Genomic DNA, 19111 nt, shown 5'->3' on the forward strand with positions numbered 1-19111 from the left:
AACCGAACAGTGATAAGTGTAGTAAAGCTGTTAAGGAATCAAAATCAACGAAGAGGTAATTATAAAAAACGTTTCCTACGATAAACCAACTTCAGTGCATCTATATTAAAGACGTATGTATGTCTCTATTATTAAATTTTCCTATGAAAAATCAAGATATTTATTTATTTTTTAACAAATTTAAAAATATCACCTTATTTTATATCTAATATTTATGGATATAAAATATATGCAAACGCAAAAGAAAATTTTACTTGCTTTTAATTTTTTTAAACGTGAAACAATTTACATAAAATTAAAATAATATCATTTTAGTTTTATTAATTCTTTATTTTAGTAGTTTAATATATTAAAAATTTTGTACCTAAAAATATACTTTATGCTTGTAACACTGGTCTTTCGTGTTTTCCTTCTAAGCCATCATTAACAGCCGAATATCCAGTACCACCCTGGAAAAAAGTTAATGTTATTCTTCTACTTCGCCTATTTTTTCTGTTATTCTTAACAATTACCCTTTGAAGAGGTATAATATCTGCTTCAGTCAATTCTGTACTATCTAAAGGATTAATCCAATCCTTTCTAATAATTTTTTCTACACACTCCATTGTAATCACATCACCACTGAAAAGATCATAAAATATTTGTTTATGTCCAATATGTAACAAATAATGCAATACAAAAAACATTAAAAAGTGAAAAGATCATACGTTGTCCTTATAACTGCACATGGTACACTGTTACTTAAAATATCATGTGTAATTGGACACATATATCTTGCTTGCTTAACAATAAGAGACTTTTTGTCATCTGGATCTTTTACTTCAGTAAATTTTACAGGAATAAGATCTTTTATTTTCAATGGTTTACCACTAAGAGGACAGTATATCGTCTTATCTGGCTTTTGCAATATAGTTTCTTTCGCCTCTGGTGTCTTAGATGGAATCCAAAAACTTGGCAACATTTTATCTTTACCATTACTCATATTAGAAACCGAAGAACCAGATTCTTTGGCTGCAATCTGACTTCGAGAAACGATATTTTTCTCTCCCTTTAAAAATTTTTGCAATTTCTGTAGTTCTTCATTAGCACTTTTCTCATTAGATTGCTCCTTGAAAAATTACAAACATTGATTACAAAATATTCAGTAACACTTTCATTTATATATTTTTATTTACCTCTTCTTGTTGTTTTTGTTTTTCATACTCTTTCAATTTCCTTGCGTATTCTTTCTTTTTGGTTAAGACATATTCCAGTATTGCTTCTTTGTCAAACAAATAACCATCCTTTCTGTAAACATAAGATTTGTAACCTAATAAGGTAATAATATGCTAAAATAAGATATAGTATGAAGATTATAATGCAATATACAAACGTTATGACAGGATTTCTGCAAGGTTGTAATGTGAGACAACAGCAGTCAAAATCTTTAACCGAATCTTTTCCCACTCTTTGTGTATTTGTACCATAACCTGAAGCTGCTGCATCTTTTCTTTTTTCGTGATAAGTATAAACAGCACCAGCAGTACAATTTCTCGCGTGCCGCGTCATGTTTCGTTTACTGATTTATTCCATTTAACCTAAATTTATTTTGTTGCTGTGTATCTAGTTACCGACAGAGAGGAAACAAGAATGCTCACGTTTATGCCTTATGGCCCTCTGCAGCCAAGTGCTGAAGATGTTCCACGTTAGCATATACAAGAACCTATTTAGTTAAATACATTTACCCTCCCCCCACCCTTAGAAATAAATTTTCTATGATTTCACGCTACAGGAGCCTATTTCATTGTACGGTTCTAGTACAAAAGAGAGAGAAATTAATTGTATATTATATTTTTTTTAGAGAAGAAAAGAAAATCCTTCTTTCCACACGACAATGGATCAGTGGTATGATGTAATAACTTCAATATATTCTCTGTACACGATAACCTTTTAGATTTAACATTAAATTTGCTTTCCTCGCGATAATATTTTTGTTATAACAAACCTAAATTTCATTTTCATAATTTCTACAAAAACAAAAAACACGTAAAAATAAATTAACTGCAGACAAGATTTGACGTAATGACTAATTTGCGATCCACGATTGTGATACATCTTTCCTTTTTATTGAGGAGAATTTATTAATTCTCCTAATTTTAATCTATAATTAAAATTACAAGGATTATATACAGGGTGGTTGGTAACTGGTAGTACAAGCGGAAAGATTCTACGCGAAAAAAGAAGTCTAAAATATAGAAGAAACAAAATATATTTGTTTTCCCTATGTGTATAGAAATGACACATTTACAATTCATATAAATACAATTTTATAGTTGTTCATTTAGAAATGGTATAATTTTACTTATGTACATAATATTGATAGTTTGTGCAAAATATTTACAATCTTAGAATTATTGAGCAGTTCTGGAGCAACTTCCTATCTTTACTTATCATCACTGTCGCTGTTAGATGAATTATCCTTTTTATGTTTTTTATGTTTCTTATGTTTTGATTTCTTCTTTTTCCTTTTATGTTTACTTTTTTTGCCTTCATCACTGGAAATTTCTGTTTCTGATTCACTGTCACTTGTCTCTGACCTCTTGCGTTTTTTAGATTTTTTCTTATACTTCTTCTCTTTGTGTTTCTTTTTGGTTTCTTGGAGTTTCCTTTTTAATTCCTTTTCACGTAATTCAGTCAAAGGGGTGACGTAATTTTCATCGCTGTCAGAGCTAGTACTGCTAACATCCAGGACGATTTCTTTATTTGGATCAACTTTAATAAAATTACGACACTGATATGTAAGATGTCCAGCATAACCACATTTCTTGCATGCAGGACGCACATGCTCTTTATTTTGTGGAATTAATCTAGAAAGAAATTCTGGATCCATGCCTATAAAAACAAATATAAAAATATATGAATGTCAGTTTTCTAAAATTTTAATAGAAAAAATATTTATACATACATTTAATATCGAATTAAGAAAACTTAAATATAATATATTATAATATATATAATATATAACATACTACAATATATTATAAATATTATTGAGAAATAGATAATAGTTAACAATAAATATGGAATATTAACTTACTTAGTATTCACTGTTTAATATTTGTAAATAAACTCAATACTAACCTATACTTCAATATTAACCTTCAATATATAAAATATTATATTATATATAATATATTTTTATACAATTAAAAGGTTTCAATCTGTTTCGTTGTCTTTTCACGATTTGACGTACCTAAAATTTTGGTACAAAACATTTGATATATAACAATATAAATGATAAAATCATACGTCAATCATCTTGTGATTTTTGTGTATGTACATATTTAGATATTCACGCCACCTATGCATCGCTTCATTGAATTAGATATTGGCGGAATATTCAAATTTAGAATAAAATAGAAAAATTTCCTGAGGCCGTAGGAGAAGTCGACTTGACTCTCCTGATGTCGTAGGAGAAGTAAGGTACAGTGACGATGCTGTGTCGTAGGAAAGCTAGTGATGGATGTGTCTAGTGCACGGGACCATCGGATTTGTTCATGACATTTTCGGTCAGAAAAGTGAGGGCAGTATACATTGCTTCTGATTGGATAAACGTAGGTTGGTGAACTAGGAAGAGTCTTAGCCGTCCTCGATAGAAAGTTGCTATTAGGAAGCATCGTACGCGGAAAACCCAACTTTCCTTTGTCCAGCCGTGGTAGACAATAGTTCTTAAAAAGTGATTTAGAAAAAGATATTTGTTCGGTCTGAAGGACCTTAGCAAGCAAATTACTGGGATTTATGACGGGTATTGAGGGTACGCCGTAAGGATGAGCGGACATCTAGTGTCCGTCCGGCCCGCGGTGTATGGTCTGGTTCAGGTAGAGTGTTGCCCGGCGTAACAGTAATAGTTTCATAACACGTATTACTATCATAAAAGTAGATTCAATAAGATGTAAGTAGGAGATACTAAATACCTTCTAGAATGAATTTATAAATTGTAGTTTATCAGATTCAAGCATATTTACATAATTAATGTACAGCTCTACTTCTATACTTCTATTTCTAACACCAATATCTACATAATGTTATAGAATGTAAAAATGAACTATAAATACTTTTATTATCTATTATCGCGTACCACAGGGGTAAGTCGAACTATGTAAGAAGAAATCCTTTTATTACAACATTATAAAATCTACATTTACATAGTCTACGATAAAATACATTCACGAAATGAAGCGATGACTTTTTTTCCTTTTTACTTTTTAATGTCCGAGATCGCGTCGAGATTGACGCCTGCGAAAAATACATCAATGCGAAATACATTCAGTACAAAATAAACATATTTATATATTATATACGTCAATATACTACATTAACTAAGAAGTCTCGCATTGCTTTAAATTATAATTATATAAGTTTATACGAGGCGCATGACACTCATCTACTTGACTAAACTAACACGATACATTGATCCTTTCTACGCTACACTTTTTTTTAATTAATTTAATCTAAATCTCCTAAAATTAGTCGATGGTTAAATAATTTGGTATGTTTCGTCATGCAGACGATATAATGGACATTTATTCAGACACAACATCGATTTTATTTGTTTTTCTTTTTTTCCTTTTTTATTTTGATTAATTTAGATTACTCATTAATCACTTTACGTTACACTAATGTTAACTTTTCATACGAGTATCGTAAACGAAGTATAGCCCATATAGAAGATTCTATAGGGACAAAAGTTTCAATTTAACACTTCGATCAAGATATATACGAAGAAAACGAGAAACTTTATTGTGAGTTTATGGTCCTCAGAGTTCCAAGTATGATGACTTTCGGCAATCTTGTTCGAAAAGTCATAAACTTACCCAGACAGTCATTGCAAGTCATCATGAAGATTAATCGCAGCTTGTTAAGATTTTGTCGTAACTTTAAAATCGAATTAATGAACGTTTTTTTTATTTGCCAATTATTGATAATAGAAATGTTCTAATATAATTACGATGAGTTTCAATTATATCAAATTGCAGTCTTCGTTTTTTCGCACTGACTACCTGAGTATCACGAAATAACTAGTTTTATAAATCTTTCTTTGAGGTGCGTCAAATGCTTATATTATATTTATATATAGTTAGAAACGTTATAAATTCATATATGTATGTATAAACGCACTATATTATGTGTGCAAACAATTGGAAACTTTTGCGACAAAAATGTTTTTGCAAAAGCTCGCGGTAATAAAAGGTAGTCAATCAATAAGATAATAATTATTGAAGTACATGATGTGCAATGCTGATATGCTATAGTATCTTAATTAAGATTTTATTTTCAATGCTTCTTTTACTTGCATATTGATATCTTAAATATTCTTTATCAATCGGAACAGAGATACAAATTTTTCGAAACGAGACAAAAGGAACTTGCGGTAAAGAGTTAGTTATTTGTATTACAATATTTGTAATGCGTGAGATGAGATGTTTACATATTTTGATATTAAATTTTTGTAAATGCAAAATATAGCAAATAATACATTAACTTTTCACATAAGATATAATGTTACCGATACAAAATTAATAATTCCAATTAATTAACTCATGCACTACTCAAATATCTAAAACTTTAAAGGAATCATACTTTTTGAAAATAGAAGCAGTAATGTTAATACAAAATATTTCTTTATGAAAGATAAAAATTTGTTAACTTATCGAGTTAATTAGTTAAAGAAACATAGTATGATAGTTATATAATACAGCATCGGTATACTGCTTCTTATTTCGTAAACTGCACTATATCTACTTTCACCTACGATTAAGCTACACAAAAAACAATAGTTGATTCCAAACATAGTTAATAGTTTTTAAATTTGGCGGTATATACCACGTAGCACCAGATAATCATACAATGTAGTGGCGTTTGCTATACTACATACCACTCATTTTTGAAGACGACTCAAGGAATGGGATAACCTCTATTTGATACAAAATTGTGTTTATTTATCTGATCTTTACGCTGATTTCCAAAACAAGTAATGCTACAATTCGCAGTAGCTTTTCTAATTGTTGGCTAATAACGTGTTAGTAAAATAACTTTTATTAATATGGCTCTTTCAATAATGAGTAGTGGAACTATTTCATAACAGAGATAAACTGACACAACGTTATAAAACGGTAAACTGTAGAATAAAATTTAATAAATTCCAACATTTCATTTTCTCCCTTCGCAATGAAGCCATCGTTTATCCTGAAAATACGCATGTATTGTATAACCTTTGTACAAGTTAATATTCTTGCGTCAATATATCCTCGATGATATACATACATATGTTATTAAAAAATAAGAAGTTGCTTCTCCAAAAGAATAACTTTGGACGGACACTGCATAAATTGTAGGTGCGTTTCAGAAAAAAAAGCAAGTATAATAATTATATATGTGAACATAGAATATCGGAGGTATGCTTCCAACTTTTTTTACGACAAGCGATATGAATACGCATGCAGTGCCTGTCGATTTTTCTTACATGTGCGCTTTAACATGTTAATATTCGATATTAACGACTGTTGTTAGCTGTCTGTTTATTCGCATTTTTCGAATGCTCGCATACTCGCATATAATTCATACGCATAAAAAGACCACCTATATACGTGGTTAATATAGTTTCTCGATTTTCTTATTCTATAATGAACAACGTTAAATGCAAGGATATTAATATCAGCACAACGTAGTTAAATAATTCACCATGTAATGTTAATAGTAATGTCTATCAACAAATATAAGTAGGAATGATGAGTTGTTAACCTCCACACGGATGACCCCTATTAATAATATTAATATAACCCTATTCGTATGGATGAAATTTTACCCCTTGCGAAATTTGTTTTTTTTTTAAATATTATCGATTCGTAATAATAATAATACGATCGTAATGTTATTTACAATCACTGCAAACAATAACCTTTTAACTTTCTATTTGATATTGGATATAATGATAATCAAAATTTCATTTCTCTAACTTTATGGTTTATATGTTTAACTTGATTTTTTAAATAAAGAAATATACTGTGGTAAAATATCATCCGTGATAACCTTATGGATTGATAGCATTGGCTCTTGATGGTAACCTTTAAGGGATACCGAGTTCATTAATATTCATAACATAACAAATGTAAGCAATAAATAGAAATATGTTTTCACGACTAAGATACGAAATTATTTAATATTAGAGACTAGAACGGAGGATAATTAAATAAATAATTGAACTAGTTAAAGTTTGAATTTAATTTTCGAAGATACGTAAAGGATGGTTCATACGATATCGTGCCTTGCATTATTTAAGTGCAATATATAATTTTTGATTTTAGGCGAAGTATATCCTATATATACGCACATTTATGAGTTCGTTAAAGAGTTATACCGCTAGAATTTTTCTTTCAATAGAACAGAAAATTTTATGATCGCTACGCATCTTGTAATTGAAATAAATAGTTACCTTTTACTTATTCCACTTCACCATCATGTTATCTATTTCATTGTTAAGACCAACCCTTCAACAGTATAACCCGACAGAAACTCGGGTCAAAAGCATCAAATATGATAAATGTCATTATACGTAATATGATTAGTGATATTCATGTCTTATAAAAGGTTGAAAGTAAGTATTTCTTAGTCATCTCATATCAGAAATACAAGAAATCTTGAGAATAAAGAGTTTAATTCATAAATTAAAACGACGATTGCAAGTAAGTATTATCTTTCCTCAATTCGCTTTGGAATTTGTAATTGTTTATATCTTCGTGTGACAAATCCAGTTGCGAAAATAAGTCATTTGTTTTTGAGATGTTGAATATTAATTATACACTTAGGTAATATTGAAGATTAAAAAGGAAACACCCAACAGATCTCACAAAGGACATAACCTAACAAACTCGATGATGGTACCCCGCTGGGGGTAGCCACCCACATATTATATTAGTACACCGCTATAATATTTTACCAAATGTCCTACTGGACAAATTGTAAAATTTAAATAAACAAATAAAAAAAAAAACTTAGGTAATATGTTTGAAAGCTTCGTAAAACGCGGAGTCGATCAGTTTAGCCTGCGAAAGCTTCGAATGATAACCGGAAATATACAGGGTGGTTGGTAACTGGTGGTACAAGTGGAAAGGGGGTGATTCTACGCGAGAAAAGAAGTCGAAAATATAGAATAAAAATTTTTTTTTTTAATTTTTCCATCGAGACAACGATCTACAGTGAGATCCGTTACAACGAGACGTGGTAAACTGCACGCGTACCGAACGAAAATTCAAAGTCGATTTTCTCGAAAACAAAGCCTCAAACGAAAAATTTTTATTCCATATTTTCGACTTCTTTTTTCGCGTAGAAGCATCCCCTTTCCGCTTGTACCACCAGTTACCAACCACCCTGTATTACTACAAGCAAACTGTATTACGAATCGATTAAATTTTAAACTGATTTATTGTTTATTCTTAATTATTTGTCATTCTTTTTATACTGTCAAAGGGTTAAAGATCTATTTTATACAATGAAGTCAATAATTCTATCCATTGCTATCGACTGTATTCAATTTATTACTAATAATTCGTCACTTTACTCATTTTTTTCACTTTGTTCAAATTAATCAAGTCATCTGAATCCAAAATATTTGAACTCAAACAACGCGAAACCACTTTGGAAATTGTTATTTGACTTAAAGTATCTTTTCATGTTTCTGTTCTTCTCCTTCTCTCTATCTTTGAATTCAAGTAACTTCATTACTCTGAACGAGACGTAACGAATAAGATTTTCATGATTTCAATTTTCAATATCATCCTCTACTTATCGGTTTTGTACGAGGTAACTAGTAAAATCGGACAACATACGGACTAGCGTCGAAGCTTGCGACGAATTGTTGCAACAGTCGCAGAATAAAAAAAGTGTATAATAAAAAAGCAGCCGGGAAAAGTAGTTACAACAAACTTTTTCCTGGTCCCATTTCTCAAACATTATCATCATCGGCATTTCTTATATTCCACTCTTCTGGATTCTCGACATCCGATTTAGATGGCGACCGCTTCCGATGAAGTTGCCATAGCCAAGCTTTGTACTCGTAGTCGAACGATCCGATTTTGCAAAACTTTTAGCAAAGTTTCTGCCCCGCTGGTCGTTTCAACGCCAATTTTCAATTTTGCACGAAATTCCACGGTAACGTATTAGGATTTCATTTTGATCTTCGATTCATTATGTTGAAAAAGTATTGTTTGGCAAAAATTCTCGCTTGATTTTTGTATAGCTCGGAAAGAATGGCAAATTTATTAACTTTTTAGAATCATAATCTTGTTTTTAGCTTCGACCTTTATTTTTTTATGAAGTCATTAAATTTTTGTTGGAATTAAAGGTGGTCGTCGTTCCATAAGACTAATCTGTAATGTTTTTCCTCTACTAAAAGAAAATATGTTAAACATACAATGGTGTTTACAATTGTTTAAATGAAAGTGAATTGTATCTACTAAGACTTCGTTTCCTGACTTTTCTCATTGGTAGGAATAATAATAAGTTTTCTTTAGAAAAGTTTCGTGTAATACGGCTTCGGATCGAAATACAATCTTTTCAAAGTTTATCAAAAAATTACTAGCGAATACTTAATTCTGTTACCTTGACAAATTTGGAATTGGAATATTGGAAAATTTTATCTTACAATAAAAATTTATTTTAATCATTATTAATTGTTGAAATATATGGTATTAGAATCATAAATAATACGAACATAAAATGTATACGACATTCTATCACTATACATAATAAATATATACGTATATATTTTGTCAAGAATTGATATTTTATAAAATCTAAAAGTCCTATTTACATAATAAAATATCGAAGCTGTGTATAAAGCGCCAATTTGGTCCTCAAGTTAATGTGTGTTAATTTGTGATAGGTATAAAATACATTGTATCTGATTTTAAATTCCCAATTTAAACATTTTCATGTAAATACACTTATAAATAACCTGCAGTATACAGTTTTTGTGTTTGATTATGTAGAATAATTCCGAACACCATTACACGTACTGCCGAAAATATAGTTAATGCTTGATAATAGCGGTAACTTATATATATTATTTGAATTTAATAGTAATTTTTAATAATAATAAATATCAATCAAGTAATTGGTATCTAACAAATGTTGGTAAAGAAAAATGCATCGAATAGATGTTTTGTATAGAAATGTAGCGACATAGGAGTCAAAGGACGACGCGAGTCGACAGCGACCCCTGCTGTTGTTTTGCCTCAGGACATTGACTTAGCCTTGGCGCATGAAACATAACGACAAATAAACTCCGGGCAAAAACAATGTCACCGCTACATGCAACCGTCGAATCAAGACGAATTTCAATTTTCCGACTCCCCCCCGACCAGTATAAATAAACGAACACGATCGCGAACGACAGTACATATCGTGTATCTAGCAGCATCGAGAGTATTTTCTGAGTATCTTACGAGCGTCTATCAAGTTACGCGACAAGCCTTTACGAGTATTTATTCCGCGATTCTATTCTGCGATTTATACTTCGTACCAACGACTCACGTTTACGGCCGTGTATTAATTTATCGATTTAAATACAGGGTGGTTAGTAACTGGTGGCACAAGCGGAAAGGGGGTGATTCTACGCGAAAAAAGAAGTCGAAAATATAGAATAAAAATTTTTTTTTTAATTTTTCCATCGAGACAACGATCTACAGTGAGATCCGTTATAAAGACGCGATAATGTGCACGCGTACCGAGCGAAAATTCAAAGTCGATTTTGTCAAAAACAAAGCCTCAAACGAAAAATTTTTATTCTATATTTTCGACTTCTTTTTTCGCGTAGAATCACCCCTTTTCCGCTTGTACCACCAGTTATCAACCACTCTGTATATTCGATGGTTACAACAAGTAATCTCGTCATTAATTCTCACGCACCTACATCCTCTTCACATAAACCTCTAGAGAAAAATGGTATAAATTTATAATTGTTGGAATTATGCAAAATTGAAAATTGTAATATGCATTTACGCCTCGTTACTGAACAATCATACCTAAAATTGTGATCACAGATTGACAGAAGGCATGTAACATACAATATATTATAGATGCAGTCAGAAGACACGTCACTGCGATAATTATCAGTTAATAAATAGAATTTGAAGACGAACTATACATGAGCTATATGTATATACAACGAATGCGTTTTATTTTCATTTATAAATTTTGCAGTACGCTTCGAGCGAACAAACTAAAAATACATTTAATATCCTTAGAGTATTTGATATACCGATATGAGGGAAATATTAATAATATCCTTTTGATTTTTCTTCTCTTGTTACGACAAATTTCTCATTTTATTAAATATAAATTGCGTCTAAATTATGATCAAGTAACGAACATGAATGATTGTAACTTACTGTTATGTTATATTGAAAACTGAATCTATTAATAATATATCAGTTGAAATATTTGTAAAGTTATATTCATATTACATTTCTGTATTTATATAATTAAAATACATTCTCTTGCTTTTATGGAATAATACTTTGAATAGATTCTTGTTAAATTCACGTTTTATTCCATCAGCAAAGTTGTACTCAAAGTAGTTAAAATAAATTTGAAAATTGATGTTTCTTGATAATATGCTGGAGATGAAAATATTCAATTTTCAAAATTAATAAACATTCTAGTTTAATATTTTTAACGAAATGCATTATATTGAAGAAAACTTGAATATTAATTAACGAGCATATTATGAGCAATATGCTTCAATATGTACTGAATTTCTTTGTTATAAAAATATTAACATTTTATTTTGTTTCTATTCATTCACCTGTGTTTCCTAAACACAAAACTAATGAAGTTTACAGGATTTAGAGTAATTCTCAGGATAACTGAAAACAAAAAGTATGAATAAAAAAATTTGATAAAGCTAAATGTTTGTAAATTTCAAAAATTTGTCTGTTTCTGATAAATAATACATTTGATTGTTCAACTCGATCAATTGATGCTCTATCATAGAGTTGGGAAATTGATCTTCCTTTTAACTCTGATTTACTTTTTATTCTTTGATTATCAGTCAAACGAGAAATTTGTCATAAAAAATAAGATATCTGCAGTGCAATACGAATAATTTCTTCTTACAACCAGGATTGAAATATATTCAAGCTACCTATTGGTACGAATGAATAACATGTAAACTGCCCTTTAGTGATAATATTGAAATCCTATAATATAGTATAAGTAATTCGTGATTTTTAACGTTATCTTGTTTCCCATTCCATATGTGATATTAATCTATTAAATATGATATTATGATTCAGTCGCATTTTCTTCGTCGAATAAAATGTTTTCACCTTTACTTCCCGATTTTTCCTTCCCGAGTTGTTTTACTCTGTAACAACGTATCCCTTTTATTAGAATTCACATGGCATTCCTAATCGATTTTCTCCTTCTGACATTTACGAATTTCTATGTAAATTTCATTTTTCCAAAATGTCACACGGTCTTTGTCGTGAAACTTTTTTCTTCGCAATTGCATGCGAATGAAGTTCGATAACATTTTACGTTATTTGTTGAATTGTTTGTATAATTGTTTCACACACGGTGTAACTGGCAAGACAATGAAAATTGTCATATGAACGTTCGTCTAAGGAATATAATTTCATGGCCGATATCAGTTGTTACATTTTTCAATTTACATGATCCAAACAGGTGTTAAAAGTTCTATGTTTGGTCGATACGAGACAATTCTACGATTTTGTAGAAACAGTGTCGACTTTTCTCTTAAAAGGCTCTCAATATTATAGCTTTGACTCGCTTCCAGTAGCAACACGGTGGAATACTTTTAACACTATCGCAGCACATACGGCTGTCTTACTTTCTGTTTGTGCAATAAATGCAAGTTCAACACGTGTTGCTCTTTAATCTGTTTTTAGATAGTAAAATATAGAAGTTTCATTATATATGTATACATAAATGAAGTTAAAATATTGAAAAATAAACGAGATCCATGAAGAAAGTGTTTACGTAGTTTTCATCTAAAATATCAAGATTAATATTAATAGTAACAATAAAATGTTAATAAAATATACATAGTATCACTCGTTAGTAGAATAAAATGTTATATATAATAGGAATCAAAATTTCAAAGTACTAATTGTATGTATGCAATAAATATCAATTAAATGAACGTAGCTGGAAGTATAGGAGCTACTTACTTGATAAAAGAACTTTTGAACTAAATTATCTCGCAAACTCAGAAGTTTCAAACTGGGGGGTCTTCATAGCGTGAGAAAAACTTTTCTTCGATTACTTTCAAGCGTTAAATACAGGTAGATTGCGCAACTCGAACAATTAGTTGCAAGAATTTCGTAATTAAATTCTTCTCTATCGTTAGATTAAGTGGTGCGAGTTTATGTTTAAACGTTATTTGCAAAATTTAAGAAAAAGTTCTGCGGTAAAGTTTCCCCCTTTTGGACTGAAATTTCTCTTGGATTGATTGAAAAAAGAAAGTTCTACGTCGTATTGTAATCATATTTTTTAAATCGTTCTTACTTCAATCATTAAAAATATGATTAGTGCAGAAGCTTTGGTTATCGTGATAATCTCCATGACTTGTTTCCATGATGTATCTGACTTTCAGAATACATATGTATACTTATTTGGAGTATTATATGAATAAGTGCTATGAAAGAAAATATAATGATACCACAATTGCAAAAAAGTAATTTTTTAAGAGATAAACGAAATATTTTCATTTAATCGTACGCATAATGAAATAATCGAGAAAAAATGGTTGGGATATGGTTATTTCTAAGCTGTATCAATTATAAAAAGATTTTGCTAACATTTATCTGAAATATTCAAATTTTACAATGTGTCAAATTATATTCGTTACAGCCTTTGTTTAACACGTTGACCGCCACGACACCCGTATTCGAGTGTCAGCAAAGTTTTACTTATTTGACTACTTGCGAAGGATCGTCGTAGGCATTTGAAAAGATATTCCACAATAATAAATTGTTAATTAACAATTAATTGTAATAATAGTTGAATTGTTATAAAATAAAAATACGAAAATGGTTTATTAAAAAAATTATTTAGAATGCAAAAATTTAAAGCATTCTATACATAACTGAGGTTGGTTGGGACAATTTGGACAATAAGTTGTTTTCTTCAAATTCTTTCGTGTCTTTGTTCGCTCCATTCCACGTCTTTTATTTGCATAACGTAGTTTGCATGCGCGTCTAATGCTTCTTCCGGAATCGTTTTTCCGAACGGCGGTATTATGTTGACTCCGTCGAAGACAAGAATTTTTTGTATTTTCAGACAACCCGAATAATTTTGCAACTAATAATCGTCTAAATATTCTAATATTTATATTTTCCTTGTTGCAATTTTGTAAACCGTCAAAGCGTTTACAACAGAAATTGCCAGAAAGAATCGAATGCCAAGTTTTCTGTACCATTTGATTCTTTTTCTAATTGTGGTGGCATGAGAAACCATTTGGTCGGAATAATCTATACCACACTTTCCTTCGTTATATTCGACAACAGCTAGTGGTTTTAATGTTGCGAACAAACGAAACGAAAGATCATTCTTGAGACCACTGCTTGAGCGATTCGCATTACTAAAATATCGATGGAAGCACCTAGCAGAGAACGCTTGGTACTGCTGTACGCGTGGCCTGACGGAGATTTCTTTGAAAACACGCGTGGCAGTCAACGTGTTAAAGTAACGACTAGATAATTTCGTTTTATTCATCGTACTTCAAAGGTTAAACGTGAAAATGGAAAGACATTCCTATATATATATAGGAAACAAAAATTGCATCAAATGGGCGTTCAAGATTTATCTCATCCCCCATATTCTCATTTCTTTTTTTGAATTAACATCTTCCTCGCAAAAGCGATAAAAGTGATTTTAGAAGTTAGAGGATATGACGTAATAATAATATAGACAATATAATAATATAGAAAACATCTTTTAACGGTTCGATCAACAGTTCGATCTACAGTTTCTGTCTCTTAATGGTTTGAATTTCTTTTTTGTACGAGGCATAATTTCTTGTAATATGTTGACAAAGATGTATTTATAAAAGTAAATAAATTAATTATGGATGTAATTTTAGGTAAAAATGTCCAATTCCAATAGACTTATCTTCATTTTAAATGAATTATCTGATAATAAAATTAATCTTCTTTATATATACATACACACAATATGTATATAATTTAGGAGAAAGAAATATCCAATTTGTTAACGATTTTGTATCTTTCTAATCTATCCAAGTTGGAAAAGTTTCTCACATAAAAAAAATTAGTTTCGCATAGATCGTACTTTTCATAATTTTTCTAATGCCTGCCTGAATGCTTCAACTGCAAATTTGTTATATGTTCATAAGGATAATACGATTACAGCATATTATTGCATTAACTCAATGTTAATTAATATTAATAAAAGCTAATAACCAACATTGTACATTTTTCAATTGGAATTTTTAGTAATTAACTATATTGTCATTTATAATCGTTTAACTCCATAAACTCCAATTAGATAAATTTTACATTCGATTCATACGCAGAATCAGAAATAAAAAGCCGGAATAATATTGCTCTGCACGTTCCGCTGTGGCAATTGATTTTACCTGGAACAGTTTAGCTCCATTACGCGAGGGAAATGGCATAAGAATACGAGAACATACGAAGCTTTTACTATATCCTTATCTAAAGCGCACCATCAATCTCTACTTCTCCAACAGCTTAGGGCGATGTATTAATCATAATTTCAGATTTAACGTTTTGAGAACACCTTCTTACTCGAATTGCACTTAAACTGTCCGAGGAGTAGGCTTTAAATTATATCAACGTAAATTGTTGCTGTACCGTGAGTTTACTACGCGACTAACCACTTCCATTGTGACTCCACTGGAGCATTAGGATATTATCAAGAATCCGTGCAGTTTAGATCTTTAACGCTTGATATCGATCTTTATATTCCGTATTAGATTATACAACGCGTTTCGAGATAATCATTTTCTATAGGAGCTTAGAAACCTCTGCTTAACCGATATTTTTAATGTTCCAAAGGTAGAGACGTTATTTCTTTAAAAGAGTGTTATTGAAATCTTCCCTGATTAGCATTAGGATCTACCGATCTATAATATTTAAATATACAGGGTGGTTAGTAACTGGTGGTACAAGCGGAAAGGGGGTGATTCTACGCGAAAAAAGAAGTCGAAAATATAGAATACAAATTTTTTTTTTTTAATTTTTCCATCGAGACAACGATCTACAGTGAGATCCGTTATGACGAGACGTGGTAAAGTGCACGCGTACCGAACGAAAATTCAAAGTCAATTTTCTCGAAAACAAAGCCTCGAACGAAAAATTTTTATTCTATATTTTCGACTTCTTTTTTCGCGTAGAATCAGCCCCTTTCCGTTTGTACCACCAGTTACCCTGTATATTAGCTCATTCCATGAGTAATATCGTGTTTTCATAGAATGTCAAAACATAAGAAATGCTACTATGTATATAAAGATAACATAGATGATTTTAATAACAGTTACATAATGAAAATAAATGGATGTATGAAATCATGTTTTCATTTTAATAAAAATTAACATTAATTTAGTTAAGAACAATTCTATAGTTTTAGTAATTGTAAGAATAAAAATATTGGAATGCGCCATTCTGGCGGATTCGGTAGTTCTAATGTTAAAAATATAAGATAATAGAGAAGTATTTATTTTCTTGCAACTTTTGTTGTTGGCTGTATTCCTATTTTAGTTTAATGTATTGTTCTCAAAAACAGGATATTATAGTTTAGCAGTAACACAGTCTCGTTGGAAGTAACGAATCCTTTGTATCATGGAATAGCATTTTATATAGCGCTAAATCTGTCGAATCTCAATCCTTACGCACGAACATTCGCCCTTTTGCACAATCATCTTGGATTAGTATTATTAGTGAAATTTTACACGGTACAAGTTTTAAATTATCAATGGTTTTACGTGATCAATCAAAATTTGATAAAAAAGAAAATTAGGTAAAATAAATTGTAATAAAATTGTACAAATTACAACTCATCCGATTATTTTATTTCGTTATTTTTATTTTTATATGCGAGAATTAGTGAAATTGTAAAATTATAAAAAAGAAATATAGCCCATAAATTTTACAAGTCAATTTTACGAATGGTAAATCATTCGATTATTCTATGTATGAAAGTATACATTTGAGTCATATTTCATAATTAACAAAATTGTAAAATTAAGAGAAACATGTCCGTAACGTAAATCTTGTCGCTTATCAATTCACTAATATCGTTAATCAGCAAATGATTGTGCAAAGGGGTCCAAGAATGGAAGGAAGTTACGCTAACAGAATATAAAATGCATCACGTAAAAAAAATAGATATTCTATGTTGTAAGTTCATGTAAAAAATTAAAAACCTTCTGTGTTTATATTAATATAGAGATTCTCTTTCACGAATGAATTGATATAAGTGTATACGAAGGAGGTTGTGACAGGTCACGATAATTATCGTTTAAGAAACAATCACGATGAACGTTTCGTCCAAACAGACAGTCCTTGGAAGAACACAACTGGAAGAATATAGACGAAAGATGGAAACATTCCCTTAGTATCAGAGTGACAACGGGAAAAAATTTCCAATGGACGGCCCGATTGCCTGTTTCAGTGTCAGTAGTAATTTTTTATTTATATTCTTTCAATGCCGTTATCAGACATGGCGCTCTTCTACTGCCCTTTTGCCCGATTTCTGTCAACGATTGGACAATATTTACACAAAGTGTTGCAGATTTTTTCAAACAAAATTTGTCAATATATTCCATGAATACAAATAAGAGAAAAATGTTATAGATATAATTAGGTCGTTTGAAGCTCTATCGTTAAGTCATAACTGAATGTTTATGAAATTTATGAAAATCGTAAAGGTGTAACAATACACAAATTACAGATAACATGTAAAAATAAATATATACTACATGTATAAATAAGTGAATGTATACTGCTGTTTATATTATTATATCGTGTTATCCAAGCGCTTTGGTAGATTTATGATAGCTATATAATAGTATATGAATTTTGCGAAATTTTCAAATTAATTGTAATTATATATCAGCACCTTATGGACGCAAATTTAAATTCTGTTCAAAAAGTTACTAATAACATATACTTTTTGTAGCAATTAATTTACGATTGAATTGTGTTTACACACTGTCAGGAAGAATATCGATAACTTTTCTGTAGTAGAAGAAACAGTATCAAAATGCACTTCGAAGAATAGCAAAATTAAATTTATCTCTACCAGTTTTAACTTTATTTACATACAGGGTGGTTGGTAACTGGTGGTACAAGCGGAAAGGGAGTGGCTCTACGCGAAAAAAGAAGTCGAAAATATAGAATAAAAATTTTCGAGACAACGATCTACAGTGAGATCCGTTATAACGTACCGCACGCGTACCGAGCGAAAATTCAAAGTCGATTTTCTCGAAAACAAAGCCTCAAACGAAAAATTTTTATTCTACATTTTTGACTTATTTTTTCGCGTAGAATCACCCCCTTTCCGCTTGTACCTCCAGTTACTAACCACCCTGTATATATAAAATACGCGATACATTTTATACAGTTTTAGAAAAAACCAAAGGTGTAACTAATGATATGACAAATATTTTTAAAATGTACAAACGATATTTGACGAAAATCTATATTTCATTGTAAAATCAAATGAAAGAATAATTTTGATAGTACACAGATTAATTGATAATGTATCGAATTTTAAAATTGCACCTCTTGAAAAAAAAGAAGATAAACACACATGTTGTTTTTCTTTCGATCGTCAAGTGAATAAATCCATAGACTTTCTTATTTACTATAAACAATCCTTCTTTGTGTTACAAATCAGCTATACTATTTATGATGCAAATAACCCGATAATAAACCGATGATTGAAATAATTAAAGCAACGCGTACGTTTTAATTTCCGATACAAATGGGAGATGGAAAAATTTAAAAAAAAGAAAAAAGAAAACTTTTATTCTATATTTTCGACTTCTTTTTTCGCGTAGAATCCC

General features: G+C 30.3%; 2 protein-coding genes across 2 annotated transcripts in view; both read right to left on the reverse strand.

Annotated features, from left to right (window-relative positions):
• Positions 1-307: 307 nt before the first annotated feature.
• On the reverse strand, positions 308-1665 carry LOC117212042 (nitric oxide synthase-interacting protein homolog). Its single transcript, XM_033456498.1, has 5 exons — positions 1373-1665; positions 1176-1287; positions 708-1108; positions 513-621; positions 308-449 (listed from the first exon to the last, which is right to left on the reverse strand). The coding sequence occupies exons 1-5, from the start codon at positions 1546-1548 to the stop codon at positions 378-380; spliced, it is 870 nt and encodes a 289-aa protein (XP_033312389.1). The 5' UTR covers positions 1549-1665; the 3' UTR covers positions 308-377.
• A 1044-nt stretch (positions 1666-2709) lies between these two features.
• Positions 2710-19111, reverse strand: part of LOC117212037 (5-hydroxytryptamine receptor-like) — a 181546-nt gene continuing 165144 nt past the window's right edge. The window contains exon 5 of the mRNA XM_033456486.1: positions 2710-2871. Within this exon, the coding sequence (XP_033312377.1) occupies positions 2842-2871 (30 nt within the window). The 3' untranslated portion in view covers positions 2710-2841. The remainder of the gene's footprint in view (positions 2872-19111) is intronic.

The sequence above is a fragment of the Bombus bifarius genome, unplaced genomic scaffold (assembly GCF_011952205.1).
Source record: "Bombus bifarius isolate JDL3187 unplaced genomic scaffold, Bbif_JDL3187 scf7180000008266, whole genome shotgun sequence".
Taxonomy (NCBI): Eukaryota; Metazoa; Arthropoda; class Insecta; order Hymenoptera; family Apidae; genus Bombus; species Bombus bifarius.

What these genes read in the sequence shown, in the direction of transcription:
- LOC117212042 (XM_033456498.1), bottom strand. Translation starts at nt 1,548, where the DNA reads ATGACGCGGCACGCGAGAAATTGTACTGCTGGTGCTGTTTATACTTAT. An exon ending in TGCAGAAATCCTGTCATAAC is followed by an intron (nt 1,288 to 1,372) that starts GTTTGTATATTG and finishes TTATGTTTACAG; the next exon opens with AAAGGATGGTTATTTGTTTG. An exon ending in ATATTATACCTCTTCAAAGG is followed by an intron (nt 450 to 512) that starts GTAATTGTTAAG and finishes ACTTTTTTCCAG; the next exon opens with GGTGGTACTGGATATTCGGC.